The sequence below is a fragment of the Leptopilina boulardi genome, unplaced genomic scaffold, assembly GCF_019393585.1.
Source record: "Leptopilina boulardi isolate dan_hultmark-lab unplaced genomic scaffold, ZJU_Lbou_2.1 LbouV2_315, whole genome shotgun sequence".
In the NCBI taxonomy this organism is placed as follows: domain Eukaryota; kingdom Metazoa; phylum Arthropoda; class Insecta; order Hymenoptera; family Figitidae; genus Leptopilina; species Leptopilina boulardi.
The window spans coordinates 1,045,445-1,071,422 of NW_026137880.1; the positions used below are offsets into that span (position 1 = coordinate 1,045,445).

The window sequence follows — 25,978 nt, forward strand, 5'->3', positions numbered from 1 at the left end:
ATTGACATAACCTTAATAAAATTAAAAAAATTTTAATAATGATTTTAAAAAAGTAAACACTTACCAATACATTCGAAAAAAAGTTTTCATAATTCATGTCGCCAATCGATGAATAATCCATTTGTTCACGAATGTCTACATTGACCGATGATGAAATGTTTTCGTTCAAATCAATTTTTTCCATTTCCAATTTTTAGGGTAGATACAAAGTTGGCACGGAATTTCCAAATAATTTTCTCACACCTTTCCCCGTGTAAAAGAAACATTTTTCAGAAAAATGTTTGGAACATATAAAATAACGTTTTTTAATTATTTCTTGAAAACAGAGTTTTACAAGATCTTCATTTCCTGCACATTGCTACCATGTATATCCAATTACTTCCTTCTTTGGAAATTTGTATCCAACTGCACTTTCACCACACACCTGTTTTGTTTCACAGTTTTTCACCACATACACGTTAATTTTCATTTTACAAAAACAACAAAAGTTTTCACCAACGAAATTTCAAAAAATCAAAACCGTCTGTTCAACTGCCAGTTGAGTGTTTATATGCGCTGTCACGTGTGCCACGTCATGGCTTCAACATAGCCCCATCGGGTGTACTTCCGAAAAGGTCCCCCCTTTAAATTTAATAAAACATAGGTATTCTTACGTATTTTGGTGCGTAGATTACGAAAATGATAGTGAAAATTGGCGCAAATTTGATTATCATGGTAAAAACCATAAAAAAACACCATAAAAAAATTGTTTTTTGCGATTATCTCGTAAAAAACGCAAAATTTCGAAAAAAGTTTTAGATAAAAGTTGTAGATCTCAAAAAAACACACATTTTATGTGGTATACATTTTTGCTCAAAAGTGATTATTTTTCGAGAAAAATCCCAAAAACCAAAAACACCATGATAATGAAAACATATACAACAGTCATGGTTAGACATATTATTTGACTCGTATATAGTATCATATTCACCATTACTCAGCATCCAACGAATTCCGCAAAATACTTTCGGCCATATCCACCCCCTCTCGCCAAGGTTTTTTTAAAAAGAAAAGCGAGCAGTACCTTACGCGGCCGAAGGCCGTGTTTACTATTCTGCGTTTACCGCTGCTGTATCGACTCCACCCCACAATTTCCGCAAATTACTTTCGGACCATTTTTCTCGAAAAATAATGACTTTTGGTAAAAAATTCATAAAACATAAAATGTGTGTTTTTTTGAGATCTACAACTTTTGTCTAAAACTTTTTTCGAAATGTTTTGTTTTTTACGAGATAATAGCAAAAAATCATGATTTTATGGTGTTTTTTACGGTTTTTACCATGATAATCAAATTTGCGCCAATTTTCACTACGATTTTCGTAATCTACGCACCAAAATACGTAACAATACCTATGTTTTATTAACTTTAAAGGGTACTTGTGGTAAAGCAGATTTTTTAAGAAGGCAAGCTGGCCTATAGGCCTAGTTGCCTGTGTTCCTCCGCGTATATGCACATGCGCATTCGGTCGTTTTCGTTTGTTTATTTTTAATAGTTTGCTTCAACCGGCAAGGTAAGTACCATTTTTAGGTTAGATAAAACGAGATTTATTACTTTTAATTTTTATAATTGTAAAATTAATAAAAAATCAGAGTTTTTGATTATTTTGGACCTTCAAGAAAGTTTACAAGTTCTTTAATTTTTTTTAGAAACTAATAGACAATCACTGTCTGATTTAAAATTAAAAAGCTTGTCAAAAGTAAATTAATTTGAAATAAATAAATTAATTAAATTTTAACGAATGATAAATAAAAGTTCCATGCAAAATTTTTAGAGTAGTTTTAGTTATGCCTTAACAAATACTTATTTCGCATCTTAATTTTTTGTCACTCAACCTTGAAATTCATTTATTGGGACGCATGATTACTCCCCACATTGAAGTTGTTGATATTTTCATGACGTTAAATTAAAAATCATATAATTTTTACTTATCAGAAGTGCAGAAATAAAAATTTTGTTTTGTGGAAGTTTATACAATATGAAGTTAGTGTTTGAAGAAATATCTATGTAAACCATTCTTTAATTCATGTAATTACTGCTCATGATAATATTTACGTAGGAGAAATGTGGAGGGGTTAAAGTAATAGTTGAAGTGATTTTGAATAGTATAAATTACAAGGAAAAAAAATTGTTATTAAAAAATTTTTTAAATACCTGAAAGTTTGCTATAATAATTATAATGTGGAAGAATTTGTTGTTATGAAAATTTATATTTCAAAGCACAATCATGCTATTAAATTCATAGGTAATATAATATATATTGAATCAAATTATAATTCAACATAATTGGAAAAAAATGGTTTGTTTTATGACATTAATTTTATGCAGTAGATGTAATATTTAGATGAATTTTCCTTTAACTAAATTTGTGTTTTAAGTAGATTTGCAGTAGATAGATTTTTTATTCAACATATTTTGCATGTATGGAAAGTCCGACTTGTACAAAGAATCAATTATTTTCTTTATTATTCATGGAAATATAAATATATAATATTTATTAATTAGAATGAAATAATTTTATTTTATATAACGATTTGGATTATATTAAATTGCTCGAAATTTAATTCTTCTTTAGTAGAAATTAAGTATTCTCATACCCAGTAAAGAATAAAAGATACAAGAACGGCGGATTGCGGTTACAAGCTCAATAGCTGGTAAACGAATCCATGAGAATCTCGGATACAAGCACTTTTCGGTATCCGAAATGATCATAAGCTTGTAAACGCACTGAAATGGACGACTTTTGTAGGTCTTTTAATCAAGAAAAAACAATTAAATGAATGCAGAAACGATGGAAAATTAAATTAGAAGCAAAAATAAATAATTATTTTTTAAAGAAACGTACATTTAAACAAAAAACAATTATTCTTACTATTTCTAACCTCTGCATTAAAAACATTGTAAAAACAGTGTTTTGTTGGTAATTTTACCTTACCGATATTGGATATTAATTTAACGTGGGTTTTTCGATTTTCCAATTTCAGAAGCAATTCATAATAATCAAAATATTATTAAACATAAAACGGTGCTCATTTTTAATTTCCTTTCCCCCTTTTAATTAAATCATTTTATATTGCATTAAAATAGAAAATTCGAAAAAAAACCCTCGTTATATTAATATTCAACGTTGGTAAGGTAGAAAACCATATTTTCCGAATAGCAACATAAAATTACCAACAAAACACTGATTTTACAATGTTTTTAATGCAGAGGTTAGAATTAATAAGCATAATTGTTTTTTGTTTAAATGTACGTTTCTTTAAAAAATAATTATTTATTTTTGCTTCTAATTTAATTTTCCATCGTTTCTGCATCCATTTAATTGTTTTTTCTTGATTAAAAGACCTACAAAAGTCGTCCGCTTCAGTGCGTTTACAAGCTTATGATCATTTCGGATACCGAATAGTGCTTGTATCCGAGATTCTCATGGATTCGTTTACCAGCTATTGAGCTAGTAACCGCAATCCGACGTTCTTGTATCTTTTATTTTTTACTGGGTAGTTATTAAAATATTTATTTTATTGTACATCGAAATAATGAATAAACATACGTCGATTTCGATAAATGAAACGAAATTTAGTAAACCTTTATTATAATTGTCAGGGGGACATTCTGGTTCAAAATTGTGGAGAAAGTGAGAATATTCAAGAATTTTATCGCCAAATTCAAAACAAAAAAACCAGAAACAATTTCGTTAATACAAATTCCCAGAAGAAAAAGTTGAATAGAATGCCAGTGAATCATTCTATATATCTTCTAGTGAATATTCCAGAGAATTTTACTTAAACGTTTGTATAGAATTTCTACATGAATTCAACTAAATTTTAGTCATCTTTAATTAAAAATTTACTGCAAAATTCTTAGAATTGATGTGTACTCCGCTCCGCACATTGGACAATGCTTATCTGGTAAGGCGGAATATTGTTCCTTACAACCCTCACAGATATTCAAATGTCCACAAGGGACAAAACTGAACCGTGGTGGCAATTCTCGGCAAATGCAACACCGCGCCTCAGTTGGATTTTGATTTTGAGCTACGTCAACTGCAACCTCAGCAGCAACTTCAGGTACAATGTCAACAACTGTAAATTGCAAAAATACATATCACTCAATAATAATAATAATAATAATAATATTTAAATATTTAGAATTACTAAAAAGCCACGGCCATATTCATCAATACATACCGACGGCATCTTCTTCCTCTGACGACACTATTTCAATATCGGGATCATTCCTTACTGTAAGACTGAATGGGTAGACTGCAGCAAAGTCTTAAAACAAAACAAAGAAGTAACCGTAAGACAGAAAAAAAGGATAGCAAATGTTGAATAGTTAAATAAATGATAAGGTAATGGCACCTATTCTCGATCAGAAACTATAGTCAATCAATAAGCTATAATTGATAATTAACATTTTAAATAAATAAGTATGAAGATATAATATAGCTTTATAATATATAATTAATACTCATTAAAAAATTTACAATATTATAAACTTTTAATACCAATTCAATTAATACTATGAATCATAATTATTATCCATTGGTCGACTATTGGTTTTGATCGAGTATAGGTGCCGTTACCTCGGGAATCTATGCGAACACAATATTATTTACCCTCATTTATCAATTCCACTAATGTTTCGTTCTCCCTGCTAATATCATCAAAGTACCGCGATAAAAATTCTATTCTTGAATCCGTATGCCGATTTCTACAAATTTGCAAACATTCTTCTTGAGAAATCAAGCCTTCGTCAAAGGAATTCCAGGCCCTCTTCAAAGTTGTGTCGCTAATTCTGCTCAAGATTTTTTTACATTTAATGTCCCTGGTTATGTTGCTTTCCAGCTTCAAGTAATCTGAGTACGATTGCTTTTGCAAACGGGCAATTTCCTCTGAAATTAATTTAAAGGTTTAATGCAGGCATAAGATGGATTCATTTATTAGCTATTAGTAAAATTATCATAAATATATTTACAATATTGTGAACTTTTTTTTACCAATTTTATTAAACTATGAATTCATTATTATCCATTGATCGAGTATAGGTGCCGTTACCTTATAAGACGCGTACAAAAAGTTATTATAATCTGATTACATATCAAGAAAAGTGAAAGAAGTTCAATGTCTCATTCCTAATAATTTTTCCCTATTTATTCTCATTAAATCATTAATAAAAATATTTTCAAAAAAAGTACTTAGAGCAACTCCACGTGAACAGAGCCAATAAAAAAAATTATATATCAAGGGACATTGTTTTATTCGAATTGACATAACTTCTACAAAAATTAAGCTATTATAATTTTTATATAGTGAATTTTAAAAGCTTTTTTTGTGTATTTTCAAATACAAAAACGTAATCTTTCTAAGCAGAATTAGAAAAAAACAAATTTTTTCGACTGGCGTGGAATTCAAAAGGGTTACGTTTCTAATGCCAAATTCAGTAGAAAACGCATTTATATTTTAATTATTTCTTCTTAATCCATTTAAAAGACCATTATAATTAAATTTTGACAAATTTCCTATCAAAAGCATTATTTCATTTCGAATATAAAGTTTTTCAAATAAAATAATGGAAATGGAATGCCTCATTATTAGAATAATTATCATTCTTCAATTTTCATTAAAAATAAATTTTAAATTCATATTCTAGTGAATCGTTCAAATTTTCAATTTTGCTACTGTTCTTACTTCAAGACGTAAAAAGAAATATTCTGACATTAATTAAGTTTTAAAGAGATTTTTATGTATTTATTTTAAATTCAAATACTTTTTTTTGTTAATTTCAATTGAACCGCCGGATCGTAGAAGGGCATACGCGTGAAATCCAGCGGTTTAAGTTGGCCCCTGACATGAAAAAAAAAATTTTTTTAATTTTGATTTTTGAATATTATATCCTTGTAGAGAATAAAATTACGCAACTTTTTTCTCCATAAAGTTTTTTCTTAAAGTGAATTGTTTTCAAAATAATTGCAAAAAACTTGATTTTTTTATACCGTAATATTTCATTCAATTTTATGTTCAACTCGTCATAAATCCGAAGTTTTTTGACTTCAGATTTGGAGGATTTACTCATCAAAGTGTCCCAAAAGTGTTAGATGAACAATAAATAAATTAAAATAATAACTAACATTTTTATTAATTTATTTATGTTAAAGGCCAAAAAAAATTATTTAATACTTTCAAATGAAAAAAGTCTGTGACGAACTTTCGAATTGGAAAAACTTCCAGTGGAAGAATTGTTTATAATAGTTCAATAAAGTTTTTCCAAAAGGTTTTAGACTAATTTGATTAAACATTTAGAATTTATAACAGTTTTACTTTTTGGTACGCCGCGCGTGGACCGGCCGTGAGTATAGTAATAGTGGCGTGATGCTTTATATCCTGGATATTTACTTATTGTAAAGACTTTTAGTTTTTAAAAAATTATTTGAATATTTTTGAATATACATTTTTAAACAATTTTTAAAAAATATAATTTTTATTTTTTGTATGTATTATATTTTATTAATGTTTCAAATTTAATATTTATTATTTTAAAGTTTTTGATGTTTTTCTCTCGCTATGTTCTTTTACCCAGTCCGTCCTGCTGCATTAGGTGTCCCCTTTGAGAGCGTTCATGGAGCGATGCTAAGATGGCAAGAAGCAAATCTTCCAGCGATCCCATACTCCATGACAATATTTTACCAAACTTTGATATCTCAGAATTCAAGACATCTTTTAAATTACAATGAAAACAGACATCTCAACATCATGACAGTCAACGGATCGTATTCTAGGGCGACAATACTAATAGACACAGATTTTGCAAGTAATTTGTTCACTAACTACATGGACGTTTATGTTCACATTTCGACTAAGGCTATTCCATCCTCTCCATTTTGCAAAGAACTGATCTCCTTTTTATTGGTCAAGGACGGCTACGTATGTGTACATTATTTTTTTTAACTCTTTCTACTTTTAAACCCTACATATATATTTATTATTAAATTTTATGAATCATTAGGCAATTCCGAGCGCTTGGGCAATAACTAATGATGTGTCAAGGGAAGGTTACCGAAACATTTTTCAAAAATTGAGAGACATTATTCCAGGATTCACAATAAACACGGCTATCACAACATATAGTCATGATTTCGAAGCAGCAATTCGAGAAGTATTCCCGGGAGCCAACGTATATGGCAGCCTTCTACACTATAGTCAGGTAAAGCAATTTAATTTAAGAAATTTATTATTATTTATAATAATGCATGAAAATCATCTTTAAATGTAAAATGTGTGAAAATTGAAAGTTTTTCTCATTTTTTATTTATATGATGATAAAATGAAGAAAAAAGGCTAGAAAGAAGTTATATTGTCAATAATTTTATTTATATAAAAAAAAAAATTTTATGTTCAACTCGTCATAAATCCGAAGTTTTTTGACTTTTTGACTTCAGATTTAAAGGATTTACTCATCAAAGTGTCCCAAAAGTGTTAGATGAACAATAAATAAATTAAAATAATAACTAACATTTTTATTAATTTATTTATGTTAAAGGCCAAAAAAAATTATTTAATACTTTCAAATGAAAAAAGTCTGTGACGAACTTTCGAATTGGAAAAACTTCCAGTGGAAGAATTGTTTATAATAGTTCAATAAAGTTTTTCCAAAAGGTTTTAAACTAATTTGATTAAACATTTAGAATTTATAACAGTTTTACTTTTTGGTACGCCGCGCGTGGACTATAGACACTCAACAATATAGGAATAGCTATGTTTATGTTTACAAATAGAGGACGGACTGGGTAAAAGAACATAGCGAGAGAAAAACATCAAAAACTTTAAAATAATAAATATTGAATTTGAAACATTAATAAAATATAATACATACAAAAAATAAAAATTATATTTTTTAAAAATTGTTTAAAAATGTATATTCAAAAATATTCAAATAATTTTTTAAAAACTAAAAGTCTTTACAATAAGTAAATATCCAGGATATAAAGCATCACTCCACTATTACTATACTCACGGCCGGTCCACGCGCGGCGTACCAAAAAGTAAAACTGTTATAAATTCTAAATGTTTAATCAAATTAGTTTAAAACCTTTTGGAAAAACTTTATTGAACTATTATAAACAATTCTTCCACTGGAAGTTTTTCCAATTCGAAAGTTCGTCACAGACTTTTTTCATTTGAAAGTATTAAATAATTTTTTTTGGCCTTTAACATAAATAAATTAATAAAAATGTTAGTTATTATTTTAATTTATTTATTGTTCATCTAACACTTTTGGGACACTTTGATGAGTAAATCCTCCAAATCTGAAGTCAAAAAACTTCGGATTTATGACGAGTTGAACATAAAATTGAATGAAATATTACGGTATAAAAAAATCAAGTTTTTTGCAATTATTTTGAAAACAATTCACTTTAAGAAAAAACTTTATGGAGAAAAAAGTTGCGTAATTTTATTCTCTACAAGGATATAATATTCAAAAATCAAAATTAAAAAAATTTTTTTTTTCATGTCAGGGGCCAACTTAAACCGCTGGATTTCACGCGTATGCCCTTCTACGATCCGGCGGTTCAATTGAAATTAACAAAAAAAAGTATTTGAATTTAAAATAAATACATAAAAATCTCTTTAAAACTTAATTAATGTCAGAATATTTCTTTTTACGTCTTGAAGTAAGAACAGTAGCAAAATTGAAAATTTGAACGATTCACTAGAATATGAATTTAAAATTTATTTTTAATGAAAATTGAAGAATGATAATTATTCTAATAATGAGGCATTCCATTTCCATTATTTTATTTGAAAAACTTTATATTCGAAATGAAATAATGCTTTTGATAGGAAATTTGTCAAAATTTAATTATAATGGTCTTTTAAATGGATTAAGAAGAAATAATTAAAATATAAATGCGTTTTCTACTGAATTTGGCATTAGAAACGTAACCCTTTTGAATTCCACGCCAGTCGAAAAAATTTGTTTTTTTCTAATTCTGCTTAGAAAGATTACGTTTTTGTATTTGAAAATACACAAAAAAAGCTTTTAAAATTCACTATATAAAAATTATAATAGCTTAATTTTTGTAGAAGTTATGTCAATTCGAATAAAACAATGTCCCTTGATATATAATTTTTTTTATTGGCTCTGTTCACGTGGAGTTGCTCTAAGTACTTTTTTTGAAAATATTTTTATTAATGATTTAATGAGAATAAATAGGGAAAAATTATTAGGAATGAGACATTGAACTTCTTTCACTTTTCTTGATATGTAATCAGATTATAATAACTTTTTGTACGCGTCTTATAAGGTAACGGCACCTATACTCGATCAATGGATAATAATGAATTCATAGTTTAATAAAATTGGTAAAAAAAAGTTCACAATATTGTAAATATATTTATGATAATTTTACTAATAGCTAATAAATGAATCCATCTTATGCCTGCATTAAACCTTTAAATTAATTTCAGAGGAAATTGCCCGTTTGCAAAAGCAATCGTACTCAGATTACTTGAAGCTGGAAAGCAACATAACCAGGGACATTAAATGTAAAAAAATCTTGAGCAGAATTAGCGACACAACTTTGAAGAGGGCCTGGAATTCCTTTGACGAAGGCTTGATTTCTCAAGAAGAATGTTTGCAAATTTGTAGAAATCGGCATACGGATTCAAGAATAGAATTTTTATCGCGGTACTTTGATGATATTAGCAGGGAGAACGAAACATTAGTGGAATTGATAAATGAGGGTAAATAATATTGTGTTCGCATAGATTCCCGAGGTAACGGCACCTATACTCGATCAAAACCAATAGTCGACCAATGGATAATAATTATGATTCATAGTATTAATTGAATTGGTATTAAAAGTTTATAATATTGTAAATTTTTTAATGAGTATTAATTATATATTATAAAGCTATATTATATCTTCATACTTATTTATTTAAAATGTTAATTATCAATTATAGCTTATTGATTGACTATAGTTTCTGATCGAGAATAGGTGCCATTACCTTATCATTTATTTAACTATTCAACATTTGCTATCCTTTTTTTCTGTCTTACGGTTACTTCTTTGTTTTGTTTTAAGACTTTGCTGCAGTCTACCCATTCAGTCTTACAGTAAGGAATGATCCCGATATTGAAATAGTGTCGTCAGAGGAAGAAGATGCCGTCGGTATGTATTGATGAATATGGCCGTGGCTTTTTAGTAATTCTAAATATTTAAATATTATTATTATTATTATTATTATTGAGTGATATGTATTTTTGCAATTTACAGTTGTTGACATTGTACCTGAAGTTGCTGATGAGGTTGCAGTTGACTATCTCAAAATCAAAATCCAACTGAGGCGCGGTGTTGCATTTGCCGAGAATTGCCACCACGGTTCAGTTTTGTCCCTTGTGGACATTTGAATATCTGTGAGGGTTGTAAGGAACAATATTCCGCCTTACCAGATAAGCATTGTCCAATGTGCAGAGCGGAGTACACATCAATTCTAAGAATTTTTCAGTAATCCAAAGAAATTGATTTGAATATTTTGTTTTCCGAGTAAGAGTTGAATTTTATTATTAATAATAATTATTTTAATAATGAGGCATTCCATTTTAGATCGCACCACTTGCAAAATGCAAGGTCAAACGGCAATAGGCATTTGAATGGTTCAGAGTACTTTTTATTTATGATTTATTTTATTTATAAAACTTTATATTCAAAATGAAATAATGCTTTTGATAGGAAATTTCTTAAGATTTAATTATAATGGTCTTTCAAATGGATTTAGAAGAAATAATCAAAATATAAATGCGTTTTTAACTGAATTTGGCATTGGAAACGTAACCCTCTTAAATTCCACGCTAGTGTCGAAAAAATTTGTTTTTTTTCTAATTCTGCTTAAAAAGATTACTTTATCAAAATTGTTAAACAAAAATACAGTGAAGATAGATTACTAAATTATATTTCTGTTTAACAATTTCATCAGAGTGATATTCTTTCCAATTTAAAAAAACAAATGTTTACGACTCTGGCGTGAAATTCATAAGGGTTACGTCTCCAAAGACAAATTTATTGAGAAACATAAGTGGTGAAGTTTTAAATGGAATACCTCATTATCAAAATTATTATTTAGTTCATTTGAATAAAGGTTGCAGTTTAAAAAAAAATAATTTTAAAAATCATCTTTTAAATAACTTTTTGAGAAGGCTTAGCCCTCTAACATAATTTTGAACTAAGAAAATGGTTTTTCAAAAAGTCTTTTAATGAAAAAAATTAGTTATTTTTGAAATTTAAAAGAAGTAATTCAAATAATAGTATATGTTTTACTGCGTGGGTGAGAAGTTTCAAAATTTTATGTCGTTTTCTTTTTTAAATTCAAATTCAAATTTAATACAAAAAAACCAATCATTGAGGGGATATTCAAGTTTGAAATTGAAATGAAAAACCGCTTTTTTTAGTAATTTTTTTTTGAAAATTCACAAAACAGCTTAAAAAAGCTATAGAAATTCACTAGAATCATTCTAAGAAATTTTTCCATATCAATTTCAGTGAATATTCTATAGAATTTCACTAGAACGATTCTATAGAATTTCTACATGAAATCTAGTGAATTTTAGTAAACTCAAATTAGAAAAAATATAAATTTCATGAAATAAATTTTTTAAACTTTTGAATATAAATTTCACGCAAAAATTGTTTCGATAACTTAGATTAATTGAATTTATTTAACTCAGTAACTATACAATGATATAATGATAAGAAAAAAAATATATAACGAAATTTATATTTTTTTTAATTAAAGATGACTAAAATTTAGTTGAATTCATGTAGAAATTCTATACAAACGTTGAAGTAAAATTCTCAGGAATATTCACTAGAAGATATATAGAATGATTCACTGGCATTCTATTCAACTTTTTCTGCTGGGAATTTGTATTAACGAAATTGTTTCTGGTTTTTTTGTTTTGAATTTGGCGATAAAATTCTTGAATATTCTCACTTTCTCCACAATTTTGAACCAGAATGTCCCCCTGACAATTATAATAAAGGTTTACTAAATTTCGTTTCATTTATCGAAATCGACGTATGTTTATTCATTATTTCGATGTACAATAAAATATATATTTTAATAACTATGAGAATACTTAATTCCTAATAAAGAAGAATTAAATAATTACCTTTCATTGTCCTTTAAGATAATTGTTTTAATACCTTTTCCAGTCTAGATTCGACTCACGCTTTTATTTTTTTCTAATATTATGATTTCAAAAAATTGTGAGCTGCCGAAAATTGCATTTTTTTAAATTGAGTGAATTAATTTTTTTAACTTAATGAATTTTTTTGTTTTTGTTCAAAAAATAAGAAAAAAGTTTAATGTATAAAAAAATAAGTATAAAATTAGGAAGAAAATAAGAACAACATTATTATGTAGTTTGTCAGTATAATCTGTGAAATTTTTGGCATACCACATACAATTCTTGCATATTGCTATATTTATAATTTGAACAAAAATATTCAAACATGCATATTTTTTGAAATTTAATAATTTTTCACTTTCACATTTTTTTACACAAATAAAACTGCAGTAATGAATAATATCAAAATAATTTAAACTTTATTTTTTTAACACTTACCATCTTGTAATAATTCTGCTGCTATATTTCCATTTTTTTTTAATTTCCCACAAAAGTTTTTGTCCAATTATAGAAACAATATGTGGCGCCTCTAGCATGCCAAGTTCAATAAAACATAGAGCGGAAACTCGTTAGTGGAATTTATTTCGAAGAATTGCAAATTCGACAAATTGGAATTTCTTTTACGCGGGTTTATCGATCTTTTTAAATTGTGTCAAAAAGAAATTCGACATAATCAATATTCAACCATAACAAAATTGAGAAATAACAAAATTATGACAAATAAAAGATAATTTATTCAAGGATTCTATTTAATTGAATAAACACTTGAATAAAATTTTCCTTTATGAAAAATACATATACAATAACATAACTTTAATATCACTCCTGTTTATCATCAATTGTGCTCAAACTGTAATATTTCCATGAATAATAATGAAAATAATTGATTCTTTGTACAAGTCGGACTTTCCATACATGCAAAATATGTTGAATAAAAAATCTATCTACTGCAAATCTACTTAAAACACAAATTTAGTTAAAGGAAAATTCATCTAAATATTACATCTACTGCATAAAATTAATGTCATAAAACAAAACATTTTTTTCCAATTATGTTGAATTATAATTTGATTCAATATATATTATATTACCTATGAATTTAATAGCATGATTGTGCTTTGAAATATAAATTTTCATAACAACAAATTCCTCCACATTATAATTATTATAGTAAACTTTCAGGTATTTAAAAAATTTTTTAATAACAATTTTTTTTCCTTGTAATTTATACTATTCAAAATCACTTCAACTATTACTTTAACCCCTCCACATTTCTCCTACGTAAATATTATCATGAGCACTAATTACATGAATTAAAGAATGGTTTACATAGATATTTCTTCAAACACTAACTTCATATTGTATAAACTTCCACAAAACAAAATTTTTATTTCTGCACTTCTGATAAGTAAAAATTATATGATTTTTAATTTAACGTCATGAAAATATCAACAACTTCAATGTGGGGAGTAATCATGCGTCCCCATTTATTTTGTTAAATATCAGTACTTTTTAAAATAATTTATATTTCTTTGTACATTTTTTTAAAGGAGATTTTAATATACTCTAAAGTAAAACTTATTGCAAAAGATAATTTTTAATTATAATTAAACAATGTGAAGAACATTATTTATTTTTTATAGTAGTTTTAATATTTAAAAATCGCTGGAATTTGTTTTAAAGCCGGGGTTAAATCATGAAGAAGCTTTATTTGAAACGTATAATTTACTATGTGTAAAGAATAAATTTTTTCATTTTGAACCTGTGTGTATCGATCGATTTTTTTCAAAATTTTTTTACAAAAACTGCTCTAAATTTGACGAATTTTGTGATTAAAGATTTCATTCATATTTATTAATTATCGAGTTATCTGGTATTATTTACAAAATCATTAATTTTAAATTGCCTAATAACTTCTACAAATAAAACAAAATTTTAGATAAATAATTAAAATATTACTTTATTATTTATTTTCTAAACTAATTTATTTTATAAAACTAACAATAATCGTTGGGTTTGAATGAGAGAAAATGATTATTGTTTGATTTCCATTCAGATAATTAAAAACGTAAAATTTGAAAATTCGAAAAAAATAGTTCCCATCGTTTTCCCTTTATCGGACTAGGCTCAAAATTCGTCAAATTTAGAGCAGTTTTTGTAAAAAAATTTTGAAAAAAATCGTGAAAGCTAGTCTTTATGAGTACTAAAAGGAAAAAAAATTTCAAAAAGATCTGAGGTACAAAAGCCAATGGTCTCTGATTTGGCATGGAATACCTCATTTATTTAACAATTATACGACAATTTTGTATATAAATATAGTCTAAAATTGAAAGTTCAAATAAATAAATACTAATTTTTACAGATTTTCCTCAAAAAAGTGAACGATCCGATGTTTCGAAACGAAAGTCATTCCATGATATGATAAACGATATTTATAAGAACAAAGAACTTAAAGGAAAGGTTTATAGTGTATTCATATTTTATTTAAAAAAAGTACGTTTTGTACTCTTTCTGCAAAGAACAATCATAGTGCATTATGATCAATGCATCATACTTCACCCAAAATCTTGACTAATTTTATAATTTTAAACACATATAAAGTAAAATTTAATACAAAAAATTTGTCAGAGAAAATTTATCAACTAAAATTTTAAGGACATTTTTTATATAAAAATAATACATTATTTGACTACTTATTTATATCTTTATTATTCTTATAATTTGAATTTGAAGATAATTAAATTACAAGAATTAGATAGGTTAGAATTAGAGAATAAAAGATTTCTTTTAGTTTTAAATATTAAATGAGGAAAAATTATTTAAATTATATAAACTTCTGTCGGGTGGTAATTGATGAAAAATAATCTATTTATTATTTATACAGTAAGATTCCTTTTCCGTCAGCATGTTTATCTGCATTCGTTTATCCGAAAAGGTTAATAATTTGTCATTGAGCAATTAGTCTGTGTATGTTATTATCATCTAAATTTTACATTCTGAGAAAATTATTTTCAGATCGCGAAGAAAAATTAATTTTTAGATAGCAATTTCTTTTTTTCTGCTTATTAAAATGTAATTAATAATAAACAATAGTTTTTAAAAATATTCTCTAAATATATATACTTTGTTTTTGAAATGAATAACAGTTAACTTTAATTTTACAATAAAATTATATTTTTGCTTTTCTATAAGGGAGTTTCAATTTAACAAAATGTCTCAAATCTTTAACTTTAAGGGTAAAACATTTTACTGTTGAATTTGCATTGCTTATAAGTTAACTTCATTTTATTCCTTCTCAACTTTTAAATTAAGATTGTTAATGATTAATGCACAACATATTTTATAAATTAACTATCAAATTGAATGGATTCATCCTAATATAAATTGTTTTATTTTTATAAAAATAGACCACAACGACATTGGGTGAAATACAATTAATTATTTCTTTATATTTTCTTGAAATTAATTGGCAACAACTTCGATAGAAATTATAATAATTCAAGTAATTTTAAATATGGTAGTTAATAGTGATAGTTTTTGAATAATAATTAAATTGACGCTTTTTAGGTTTTGGGACAAAAGATTAATAACAATCAGAAAAAAAGATGACACCCAAACATTTCATCAAAAGAGTGGTCACAATAGGATGGAAACATAGGCAAGACTTCGATTCGGAGTTTACTTTTATGGGCCCTGCTCTTGGAAAAAAAGTTAAAATAGAATTAAATGGAAATGAAACTTATTCTATTGAGACCATGGAAACATTATTCAAGAAAGAATATGTTAATAATCAGAATCGACTTTTCTTTGACAATTCTTTTGTAAATATAGGAGATTCTAATGGTAAAATATTTACAAGCTTTGAAGATGATGAAGGAAAACTGTGTAATTTTTGGTCTTTACAAAGAACCTGCGAGATCAAAGCCATAGTTTAACAGTTTATCTACTAACAACCGCAAAACGTCAGCAACAGCCAGTGATCGAATCTCTTGATTTCAGTGATGTATTAATTCCGAGATGTATTTAAACTGAAAATGCTAAAAAACAAAATCGTTCTAGAGAATGGTCAAACTCCACAGCAAAAAGTGCTGAACTTATTCGCATTAACAAAATGAAAAAACGACCTGTAGAAATCCTATCTTCGAATGACAAAAATCAAAAACTTTCCCGAATAGATCAGATGAGCGCAGAATCATCACGAAATTTACAGCTGTCAGATTCTATTGCTTTGACTTTCAATGACGTTAACTATTATACCGATGAAGTACGTTATGTACCATCTGCACACTTGCACAAGTTGATTTGGTGAATCGGCCACTTAAAAAACCTCTCGATAGTTCAAAGTATTCACCTAAACGACCTCTCGACAGTCCACAGTATTCGGTTTCAACAAATCCGAAAGCTGATTTTTTTTATCGGTCGCCTAAAAATCCTCTCGACATTTCACTGTCTTCGGCGTTAAGTAATTCGATTACTGATTTGCTAAGTCATTCATCCGAATGTACAAAACCTCTTAAAAGTCCACAGTATTCGGTTTCAACAGAACGGAAAGTTGATTTTCAGAATAAGCCACCTACAAATTCTCTCGACATTTCCGAGTCTTCGGTGTCAACGAATTCGATAATTGATTTGGTAAGTCAGTCATCCGAATGTATGAAATCTATTGAAAGTCCACAGTATTCCGTTTGAACGAATCTTAAAGTTCATTTGTCGAATCAGGTGTCAGAATTCAAAAAACCTGGTGAAAATCAATCCATGAACGAGAAAATTAAGAAATTGAACCTTTCAATTAATGTAGTACTAGAAAAAGATTAAAAATTTTCAAATGTAATTTTAGGATAGGGCGGGCAAGGGATAGTGTCGAAGGCAGTGTATTTGGAAACGGATGTGACTGTAAAGTTAGTTTCATTGACTAAGAAAATTCAAAAGGAACTGTTTAGGGAGATTAAATTACTTGATAAAATTCGGCACCATTTCTTATTCGCCAACAAAATTCCACATTGTTATGGAATATTTTAAAAGTGGAAACTTATATGACATTCTGTTTGACGCCGATAAAAATGTTAAGATGGACGAAAATTGTAAATTTAATGTGGCGCTTCAGATTTGTCTAGGTATCAACTATTTACATTGTCAAGAAACACCAATAATTCATAGGGATATTAAACCCTCAAATATTCTTGTGAATGAGCACTTTGTTACTAAATTGTGTGATATGGGGTTAGGACATTACTGTATATGGCGCCGAAAGTTTTTATCGACGGTTTTGAAGCCAACGTAAAATGGTATTTCAATAGTCAAAAATTTTATTATAAAATAATTATAAATTTTTTAAAAATTATAAATTCATAAATATTAAAAATAAAATTATACAAAGAAATGAAATTAAAACTAGATAAATTGAATTTCTGAAAATAATAGAAAGAGAGAGAAGATATCTATAGATAACACAATGAAAACATAAACAGGAAAAATAATAGAAAGAGAAGGTAGATATAAATACGAATTAAGAGAATTATTAATTTAATTTAAATTTAAAGTTTTTTGTTTACAAATAAGAATTTTTATAGATTATTATTTAAAGAATAAATTTATTTTATATTTCTTTTTTTAAATTATTTAGAAAGTGAAATAATAAAAATTATTTTAAAAAATTGCTGAAATTAATAATAATTAAATAAAATTATATGTTGTATTAAAGCAAAAATTATTTAAAAATTAATGGTAAAAGTTAAATAATTTTAAAATTATTATTTTTTGAGAAATTAAAGATTTTAGAAAATGAAAATCAGTTAGAGAAAAATGATTGACAGGTAGACAATGGCATTGTTCTTGGCAAACGTTAGAAACGGAATTAGAAAGAGAAAAATATCTCTGTCCTTAGAAAATAATTTAAATGTAATTGACTATCCGAAAATAGACGCCGCGAAAAATCCAAACAGAGGGAGAAATTGGCGTTAAGAAATACATGGGAGAAGCGCCCTGCGTAAAGTGGTGAGGGAAACTCGCGGATTTTCGCTTAATCAATTTGAAATTCATTACTCACACACTCGCACATTTTGAATTTTACTTACCCCAGAAAATTAAGGGTAGGAACGCAACTATATGAGCCAAGTAAATGCGTGTTTCAGTCTCTTTTATCTGAACAGTTTTAAACTGGTAAGAGCTTTCTTTTAAATTTTAATATAAGGAAATTTCAGAACAATAAAATCTACAAAGTCAAGTCTTTCAAACTTGAGAAGTGCAGATTGTTGGGGGCTTTCTAACGATCTCTACCTAAACGATCTGCATCTCTGTGCGAGAAAGATAAAAAGGACTAAATCGTAATTAAAAATAAAATTTATTTAACAATTGTTGATTTTGGGAGACTAATTGTTAGGGTCTCTCTAACGATTTCTACCAATACTGTTGATTGTCCAAGAGTGGTAAAAAGATAAATCGTAATTCTTGTTTAATATTCTTATATGCCATGTGCATTGCAATAGGCGATCCACATGACAATTTGAAAGATTAAACTATAGAGATGATCCTGACAAACCCAAGAATTAGCTAGAATAGGATATAATTAATTTATTCAAATTAATTATCTAGTAGGGTTTTACAGAGATAAATCTATTGAAGTTTAATGTAAATATTATAGTTTAACAATATATTGTTGAACTATGATGAGTCATTAAAGTTTAATTTTCTTATACCAAGAATAGAAAATTTAGAAATAGAGTTAGTAGAAACTAACCCTTAAAATTTTGTTAGGTAAAGTTTATAATATTGTTAAAATAATTTATTTTATATTTTTTTTGTAGATTTCATAAACCACGTAAACAATAAATGCAAATCGATTTTATAGTGAGATTATCGCAAAATCAAGGTGTGTTTGTATTTATTTTTATTTATTTATACATTACTAAGTTAAACTAAAATTAAATTTTATTCTATTCAGAATTGAGAGAATTAATGAGGAAAGACTCACAATCGTTTTTATAAACAAAGAAAAACTATATTGTCAGATTGATTGTTTATTTACATAACTAAAATAAAAATAACTAATTCTTTTACACATTATTATTATTATTTTCTTTCGCATCAAAATTCTTTGAAACGATAAACAATCAATTGTTTAAACAAGTAAAAGAATTTTGAAAAGTTAATAACAAAAGCTAAAAAACTAAACAATTATTGGAAAGATTCCTCTAATTTAGTTTGAAAAGCGACAAATAATTTAAAAATAAAAGAGAAGAATATAGATATATATAAGCATAATACAGAATTTGAAAAAGCAAAAAAAAAGATAAATACTAACGTGTTTTCATTCATAAATTTTACTACATGTTTATAATCTTATCTGATGATATAGTTAGCACGTGTTTCATTATATTGAGTAATAGAAATTAAGAATATAAAGTCCCTTTAAATTTTAACAATACTATTGTTTCTTTCGTATTAGAGATAATAGAATGTGGGTGATACTCCCCTAAACATTTATGTTTACAATTTATCGGCCACATGTTTGAACTCATTTGCTTCTCAGAATCGATGTGTCACGTAAATTTAATTAAATAAGAATAAGAAATTACGTAATATATTAATAATCCCCGGACTGAGAGCTTATGAATGCTTGAAACGAAAAATCTGATGAGTGGTCTTTAGCGTGTTCACTACTAGAATTATTCACGCAGGAACGAATTTGGGATGTCCGAAATATCGCGTCTTTAACGAAATATTTACGAGAAAGAAAGAAACCGAATTTTGAAAAAGTCCCCAAACAAATTAAAAAGAGCTTAGTATTTGTTTCGTCTACGATCCATCACATCGACTTGCAGTAAAGACTTTATTAAAAGTAATAATTAAGTCAATAAAACAGTAATGAACTTTACGTTTGATGTTTATTGTATTTAAAAATTTGCAAATTTCGTTTACATTTGTTGACATTAGATTTCTTTTATAATTTTTTTATACAAATTTGTTTCGAAAGACAAATTGTAAGTTTTGTTTAAGGTCATACTGTCTGTGACAACCCGGACACGAGATTTTAATATTAGTTCGGGATGATTGTTAATTTTATACGGAGGCGTGAGTCCGACTCGTATCGGGAGCACAACGACGGAATTTCCACACAAAATGCCAGCGTGAGTTGTGAGAGGTCCACTGACAAACGATGAGCGAAGCCTCGCAGAGACGAGAAACGAGCGAATCGAAGGAAAAATCAATGGACTTACCAGACGATGAATGTATCACAGACTCAGCGTCGCTGAAATGGACCTCGTGACGATGATTAATATCCAATTATGATAATCAAACCACAACACTCGCAAATAAAAAACAAAGAATATTATTAATGAAATTTATTAATGCTAGAAAAGAATTGTAGCAATACACAAGGCGCGAATAAATGTCGCAACGCAGTACGACTTGTCGCGCGGATAGGTAGCTTAGCTCTGGCGATTTTCGACAGAGCGGAAAACGTGGTTCTGTCGTCTGCTACGGAGACGACGAGTGCGCGACAATTTGGCGCTTCCGGCCAAAGGCGCGTTTATTTAAAATTGAGGAACCAACGACAACGTCATTTAAGGTGCAAAAATGGGAGGGTCGACTTGGATTGTCACAATTCCCCCCTTCTAAAGTGAAGTTGTCGGTAGCTCCTCAGTCCAATTGATCGTTCCTCTTAACGATCTCGCTCATCGAGCGTCTCTGCAAAAATACTGCAAGTTCAAAGTTAAATAATAATTTTACTCATGAGGAGTATGCAAAAGTAAAGAATTTTAAACGAAACTTTATGAATTTTAAAGGAATGATGAGACATCGCTCATTGCTTGCTTAGTTTATATTTTTCTACGCAACGGCGCATTAATCTAATTAGTAAAAAATAGACACAACGGTGCAATAATCTAATTTAACGGAATAAATGCGCAACGGCGCGTTAAACTAAACTTTAGTATAAAAAAATACGAATGCGCAACGGCGCGTTCATGAGGTAGTAAGATTTTCACTAGGCACTTTGGTAAAGTCACTTCTTTGGTGAAACACTTAGTGTCTTTATGCGCTATTAACCTCTTCTGGTTGTTTGCACTGTGGAGGAGGAAGATGATGAGTCCGTGTCCTCGTCAGATGGGATCAAGTCAACGGTCGGTCGTTTGATCTCCTGTCGGAAAGGGGCTTGCACAGACTTTGGAGCAGATTCCATGCGCTTTTTAATCGCTCCTCGCGAAGTGTCATAATTGGTGACACTATCGGCAGTGGCATCATTGGCAGCGGCGTAGTTGGCGGCGACTTTGTCGACGGCGGCGTTATCGGCAGCGGCGGTAACGACAGCGGTGGTGTCATGGGTTGCTGTGTCGTTGACTGCGGCGGCGTTGGGGGCGGCATCATTGACAGTGACTTGATGTGGGTTAAACGGAAGAGGGTCTAATTGCGCTTGTGGTTGCGAAATAGACGCTTGCTCCAACCTTATGGCAAGTTGATAGCGTCTGTCCGTATTCTGCGCGATGATCAATTTTCTACAGATTGAACAGACTGGGTTGGGTTGATTTTTGGGCTGTCTGCATCATCGGCATCTGAGATGTTCGGCGATCTTGGGAATGCCTCTGGGGAAATGAGGCCAGGGACAGTCGTTGGTGCTGAATCCCTGTGCTGAGCATTCCTGGCAGAATTTTCCGTTGTATTGTTCTGCGCATGTGTATTGGCTGTGGCCTTCCTGACCACAGTTGATGCAACCCTTTGGCATTTTCGGATGGAGAAAGGGTTCGCGCAGATCGGCCTGAGCGTTGTAGACCTCGGTCATCTTCTCGTTAAAAAGGCGCTTGTATTTGGAGGCGAGTTTGGCCTGCGCTTCCAACTTGTGGCTATCGAGGAGATCGTCCCAATCATAGTTGAAGGCTTTTAGTTCAGCCTGGAAATCAGCTACTTCCTGATGCGCTTTTCGGAGTTGATCAGCCTGAGTCCTCAGTTCTTCTTGCATATCGCGCCTCTCTTTGTCAAGCGCGATGAAGGCTTGGAACTGGTCCTCGTTTGCGCGTGCGAGCGAGGGAGTTTTCTGCTGCTCAGAAAGTTGACCCTCGAGGTCGGAAATGTGGCGATTTGCGGCGTTTAAGCGCGTTACCAATGCGCGACGAGTGAAGAGGAGCGAATCCAGTGCCTCTCTCCGAAGGAGAACTAACTCGGATGTTTCCTCAGTGAACTGCAAGTCCAATTCACTGGTCTCGAGACTCTCCACTGTTGAATCCAGGTGCAGGATGGGTAGACCTGCGGACGAGTTAGCGCTGTTGATATCGCTGGGCGTATTGGATGCCATTGTTATGCGCAGAAATCTAAAAAAAAAGAATTATGTCGTAGGTCGCGATCGTAATCCCTTTTTTGCGCGCTTTAAATCGTCAACATGATATTTTCCTAACCTTTTGCCATGCAAATCGGTGATAATAACTACCATGGGTGACAATACCTCGGAAACAACCGCGGGACCTCTGTAGCGAGGTGCTAATTTAGAGCTGAAATTTTTCGCGGCATTAGAAAGAAGATTATTTGGATAAAATACCAAGTCTCCTGGTTCAAGCACGATATCGCCCTTTCGGTTTTTCTTCTATCTTTTACTTTGCTTTTCGCTGGCCCTTTTCATCGATGACTCGATTTTGGCGCGTAAGTCATCTATACGAGAAACGCGCTCAAGCCAGTAATGTACTGTGGCGTCAGTCGATTCATCGTTGGCGTCGCAAGGTTGTTTACCGGTGCGCCTAGGTTCACGCGCAAAGTTGAAATACGCGGGGGACACTCCCAGTGAAGAATGCACGGTAGTATTGTAAGCGAACTGAATCTCGCCCAACAATTTATCCCAATCGCGGTGATCTTCTCCGAGAAGACTGGCGATCATGGTTTTTAGATTACGATTGACGCGCTCTACGGGATTGGATTGTGGGTGGTAGACAGGTGTGGTTCGCTGTTCTGTCCCGATTTCTTGTAAGAATTTGGTTATCGCGCGATTAACGAACTCTGTCCCGTTGTCTGTCAAAAAGGATCGTGGAGCCCCCCATTTATTAATCAAGACATTCAAAGAATTGACGATCTTGGGGCCATCTGCTTTTGACAGTGGAAAGCACTCGATATATCGCGTGTAAATGTCTTCGCAAACTAACACGTACGATTTTCCCGTTTTTGAGCGTGGTAATGGGCCTATTATGTCAAGCGATACCACTTCCCAAGGTTCGGTAAATTTGCGCGGATACATAAGGGCTTGAGGAGGGGAGTTGTCCGGTTTACAACGGAGGCAAACTTCGCAGTCTTTGATATAGCGCTTAATGTCCTCGCGCATGCCGGGCCAATAATAAGAATTTAGCAAGGAATGATAAGTCTTATTAATGCCTTGATGTGCAGATTGCGGGGTGTCGTGAAATTCCGCGAGAAGGGGAAGAATCTCGAATTCTTTTACAACCTTCTTCCACGCATTATTATCACCTATTGTTTCCTTTAAGTGATCCGGTTTGTAATAGAATAACTCGTCGTTTGAGTCTATTCTATACCTTTCATAACGCGCGGGGTTATCACGAACTTTTTGTATCGTGGCGTCGTACCATGATCGATTAATCGCAAGATTGAGTCGCGCTTGTGGCGTCTCATCTACTGGTTCCTCGTAGAGACGAGAGAGAGTGTCGGGCGCTTCGTTTAGCGTGCCCTTTCGATGCTCGATCTTTACTCTATTCGCCGACAATTCTAAGGCCCATCTAGCAAGTCTCCCTCGAGGATTCTTTATGCCTTGAAGCCAGAGCAAGCTAGAGTGGTCCGTTATTGCCGTGAACTCGGTGAGTTCAAGATAGCAACGAAGCTTTTTGATTGCTTCAATCAGCGCTAAGCATTCCTTTTCGGTGGTCGAGTAATTTAACTCGGCACCCCTTAAAGGTCTGCTTATGCACGTAATCAAATACTCTCGATCGGCGTCCTTTTGAGTAAGGACTGCACCGATTCCAGTGTCACTTGCGTCTGTGTAAAGAAAGAACGGGAGGCCAGGCCGAGGCGCGTTCAAAGTCAAGGCGTTTTTAAGTTCGTTCTTGACTGCTATGAAGGCAGCCTCATGCTCATCGGTCCAGTGCCATGGCACCTTGGGACTCGCTAATTTATTTAGCGGTCCCTGCACTCGTGCAATATTGCGCAAATGACGGTGGTACCAGTTAACTGATCCATTGAACTGGCGCAGTTCTTTTCGATTTTTGGGTCTCGGTCGTTCAAGGATCGGTTCGACGCGCGTGGGGTTTGGCTTAAGGCCATCCTTGTCGAGGATATACCCGAGGTATTCGACCGAAGACTTGGCGAAAAAGGATATTTCGCGGTTGATTGTCATTCCCGCTTCTCTCAAGATGGTAAACACAATTTTCAGAATTTTTAGGTGCTCATCGAAAGTTTTGGACACGATTATCCAATCGTCCAAGTACGCGTGCACTTGGTCGATGTAACTTTCTGGAAGATTGTGTTTGCGCACGTATTCGACAAACTTTTGTTTCAGCCTGTCAGTAAAAGCCTGAAACGTGGCTGGCGCGTTCGTGAGGCCGAAGGGCATCCGGATCCATTCAAATTGTCCACGACCGGGGATCGTAAATGCGGTATATTCGCGCGAGTTAGGATCGATCGGTATATGGTGGAACGCATCGGTGAGGTCCATGGTGCTGATGATAACGGCGTCAGATAGCGCGTCGAGTATGCTATCCATCCGGGGTAGCGGATACGCGGATTTCTTTGTGACTTTATTGGGATCTGAAATACTGCGATACGCCATCTGGTGAGAGCCTCGTTGTGGTGGCCATGTTTTCATTCCGTGTTTCTCTAACATATACAAAAGAAAGAGATAAAAAACCAAGATGGTTGTCACAAGAAGGCTCAGGGGTGGGTCAGTTTCGCGTGATTTCTGATCCCAATTAAGTCGGCGATAATCTATGCAAACACGCGGTTTGCCGTCTTTTCGATAAGTTAAAAGCGCTGGGCTGGCAAATCGGCCATTGCTCGGTTTTATAAAACCTCTCGCGAGATTTTTATCTACTTGAGCTATGATGATTTTGTCACCTTCTAAACTACGGCGATATGGTTTAATATTAAACGGGGTGTCATCGGTTAACTCAATGACGTGCGTTGTCATATCAGTGACGATACCGGTATCCTCGGCGAATTTGGACAATTCTTCGTCCAGAAGATTTTGAAGTTCCTCTTGTTGTGCGGGCGTTAATTCAATAATTTGCGCAGAACTTAGGATACTAAAAATATTATCGGGGGAAAGTAGAGGGTGTCGTTTTTCAGATCCCTCTATGGACCAACAACCTTGTGCGGCGTCAATGACGACCTGCCACAAGATTATAAAGTCCATTCCCAAGATAATGGGCGTGGTCAGTCCGTCGAGGACTGCGAACCACATTTCGCCGGTGCAATCTGAAATTTCAATGTCGAACCTGGCGGAGTAACGCGGGGCGGCGATGTGATCGCGTTGCGCGAGCTGTACTCCGGCACGAGTAATCGCATCGTGGATTGGCTCACCGTTAGCGCAGTTTCGAATTTCGTCAAATAATTCTCCCGACATGAAGGTGCGATCGCTACCCGTGTCTAGGAGTCCCGTATAACTTTTGTTACCGATTTTAATAGACGTAGTTATTGTGCAACGTTTTTGCGACGGCAAAGGCAGCGCGGAACCTTTTGATATTTTTCCCTCGACGTTGTTTCTTAACGCGAGGAGGAAATTGTTCGGAGGTAGCGTGGTATGAAAAGAAAGCGAGGAAGTGCGCGTCT

At 31.4% G+C, this 25,978-nt stretch overlaps 2 protein-coding genes across 2 annotated transcripts in view; one reads left to right on the forward strand and one right to left on the reverse strand.

Annotated features, from left to right (window-relative positions):
• Positions 1-25,978, reverse strand: part of LOC127283887 (protocadherin Fat 4-like) — a 232,664-nt gene that overhangs the window by 190,309 nt on the left and 16,377 nt on the right. The gene's annotated exons all lie outside the window — the stretch shown is intronic.
• On the forward strand, positions 6,710-10,360 carry LOC127283889 (uncharacterized). The gene is made up of 5 exons (XM_051309001.1): positions 6,710-6,960; positions 7,043-7,240; positions 9,505-9,780; positions 10,125-10,211; positions 10,317-10,360. Exons 1-3 carry the CDS (start codon positions 6,790-6,792, stop codon positions 9,547-9,549), a joined length of 414 nt encoding a protein of 137 aa, XP_051164958.1. The 5' UTR covers positions 6,710-6,789; the 3' UTR covers positions 9,550-9,780; positions 10,125-10,211; positions 10,317-10,360.

Bases quoted from the DNA above. Each gene is read 5' to 3' on its own strand.
- LOC127283889 (XM_051309001.1), top strand. From the start codon at position 6,790: ATGACAGTCAACGGATCGTATTCTAGGGCGACAATACTAATAGACACA. The intron at 6,961-7,042 runs GTATGTGTACAT...ATGAATCATTAG, and splicing joins TATTGGTCAAGGACGGCTAC to GCAATTCCGAGCGCTTGGGC. The intron at 7,241-9,504 runs GTAAAGCAATTT...AATTAATTTCAG, and splicing joins GCCTTCTACACTATAGTCAG to AGGAAATTGCCCGTTTGCAA.